Here is a 2,275-nt window from a genome sequence, read left to right as displayed (position 1 = left end):
TGGGACAACCCTTCAAGACCCTGATACGTCATCAGAAGTGTCATAGAAAAGCATTGACGCTTGCGATTCATCCACAACAAGTTTCATCCTATCAATCGATCAACAGCCGATGTCCACGGCATTAAAACCCAGTCTGGTGTCGCTCACTGCTCACATCCAGTCTCCCGCTCACTGCTCTCCACACCCATCAATATTATTACATAATAACAACTGCTCGGATTAGATTGCGTGTTTTGGTTTATTAAGTGCCACGGCTGTAGCGACATATGCCATTAAAGGGGGAAAATGCGTGACTATCATGCACAAATGAACCTAACATTAGATAGATAACTTTACATTAAATATGTCTACCATGGCTGTCAAACACCACAGGTAAGAATTTATTTCTAAATAAACAGGATTGTGCATCTTGTTCTGGAGCGGAAATTTGAATCACGCTCCGATGGCATGGTGTATTTCTATGGGAAGGCTGTTGCCTGGATGCTTCCATTGGACTGCCCGGGGCATCGGGACACCGGGGTGCTCATACAATCTCTGGGTTTGTTGCAGAGGAACAGGGTGACTGTCACCCTGTGACAAACGCGCACATATGAGTGCTTCGGTGTCTTGCTTTGGGTAGTCTAATGGAAGTGCCCAGGTAATAGTTTTGCTATTATATTGTCCTCTTCTGCTAAGCATCAAAACCCTCAGATCTTAAACTTGGCTTAAAGTACGTTAACTGTTAAGCGCTTACTATACTATTAACTACACTCCCTTTGTGCGTGCGCTGTTTCTTCTCTCTCTCTCCTCCTCTCTAACCTGTGTCTCTGTGTGTTCAGCAGGTTAAAGGGAACACAGTAGAAGAGGTTCTGGTAAGTGATGTCATAGACAGTCCTCTGTCTCTCACAGATCTTCACATCACTAGAACCTCAGGGTTCCATTGGCTGTATGTCAGATTCAGACCTCACACATAGGCTGACAGAGCTGTCAATCTCTCTCTCCAGGAAAAAAGCGATCTCACCAGCCGTCACCGCAGTGGTCTTCAAGGCAACGTCACAGAGTCTGCCCCCCCCCCCCCCCCTTTGAACTCTGCTTACTGTCGGCCAATGGGACGGGACTTCAGCATCAAACCGCGCACCCACCAATCAACCAATCAAAATGCTGGACACCAAATGGACCCCTAGGGTCGCTGTATCGCTGTGATTCTGTTTGATATTGATGTATCTCTGTTTTCTGGTTTTATCTAGTTTAGACTTAGTTTTGCGTGGACAGAGCTTTATGAGAAATCTGCAATCTACTAGAGGGGCTATGAGAGGGTAAAGGACAGAGAGAGAGAGAGAGAGAGATGGATTGAGAGAAGTGAAGAGAGAGAGGAAAGAGAGGGGGATGAGAGTAAAAAAGGGGGATTAAAGAAAGTGTGGAGAAAGGATGAGAGGAAATGTATGGCATGTGATGATATAAGAGAGAAGGAGAGAGAGAAAGAAGGACAGAGAGGGGGCGTAGATGACAGGATGAGACCTGTAGGAGGTCTGTAATCAGCACTGTGTTTATTTATTACTTTGACTGGTCCGATTTTTCTTCATGTTTTCGTCTCTGCTTTTGTTGTTTTCTTTGAGTAGAGCTACCAGAGAGCCAGTGTGTGTTTATGGTCAGTCCCTGCTGAGATAGGTCTATATAAGGGCTTTTCATGCTTAGCTCTGGTGCCAAGGCAACGCAGTGTGGAAATCCCTATAGAGTACAATATGTACAACGTGTTTCAGACTCTAGAGACCTATGTGTATCTGGTAGTCAGGAGAATAGCTTTGTTTGAATCTGTGTGTGTGTGTGTGTGTGTGTGAGAGAGAGAGACGTTTTCTGCTGTAACAAGGTGAATCGACCGACACATGCTTACAGTACTACCCCCTCAATGGAACATGATGTCACTTCCTGTGCATGATTGACAGTGGAAACTATCTACCATGTGTCTGATCCTCACTTCAGTACCATGGATGAATGAATGAATGGATAGATGGATGGATGGATGGATGGATGGATGGATGAATAAGTGAATAGGCGAATGAATGAATGAATGGATGGATGGATGGATAAGTGAATAGGCGAATGAATGAATGAATGGATGGACGGCTGATCAAACACACGCACATACTCTCTTGAAGTGATGAGAGAGTGAGTCATGGAGAGGACGTATGATTGACACCACGATTGATGTTGAGTGCTGTAAGAAGGCTTAGCTCCGTGCTACCAGAGTGAACATGGTTTTCGTGTTGATCTGTTTCATCTACAATAAATATTATTG

At 44.7% G+C, this 2,275-nt stretch overlaps 1 protein-coding gene across 4 annotated transcripts in view; it reads left to right on the top strand.

Annotated features, from left to right (window-relative positions):
• dtnba (dystrobrevin, beta a) overlaps positions 1 to 2,275 on the top strand; it is a 30,061-nt gene extending 27,786 nt beyond the window's left edge. For 3 of the 4 annotated variants that reach the window (XM_080527807.1, XM_080527805.1, XM_080527808.1), the window contains 2 exons: positions 819 to 851; positions 984 to 2,275. In XM_080527807.1, the coding sequence (XP_080383933.1) occupies positions 819 to 826 (8 nt within the window). In that variant the 3' untranslated portion in view covers positions 827 to 851; positions 984 to 2,275. The remainder of the gene's footprint in view (positions 1 to 818; positions 852 to 983) is intronic. The other variant, XM_080527806.1, reaches the window with a different exon arrangement.

Source organism: Nansenia antarctica (genome assembly GCF_963989245.1).
Source record: "Nansenia antarctica genome assembly, chromosome: 3".
NCBI classification, from domain to species: domain Eukaryota; kingdom Metazoa; phylum Chordata; class Actinopteri; order Argentiniformes; family Microstomatidae; genus Nansenia; species Nansenia antarctica.
The sequence above is the reverse complement of the archived record's forward strand: the minus strand, read 5'-3'. Positions and strand labels throughout refer to the sequence as shown.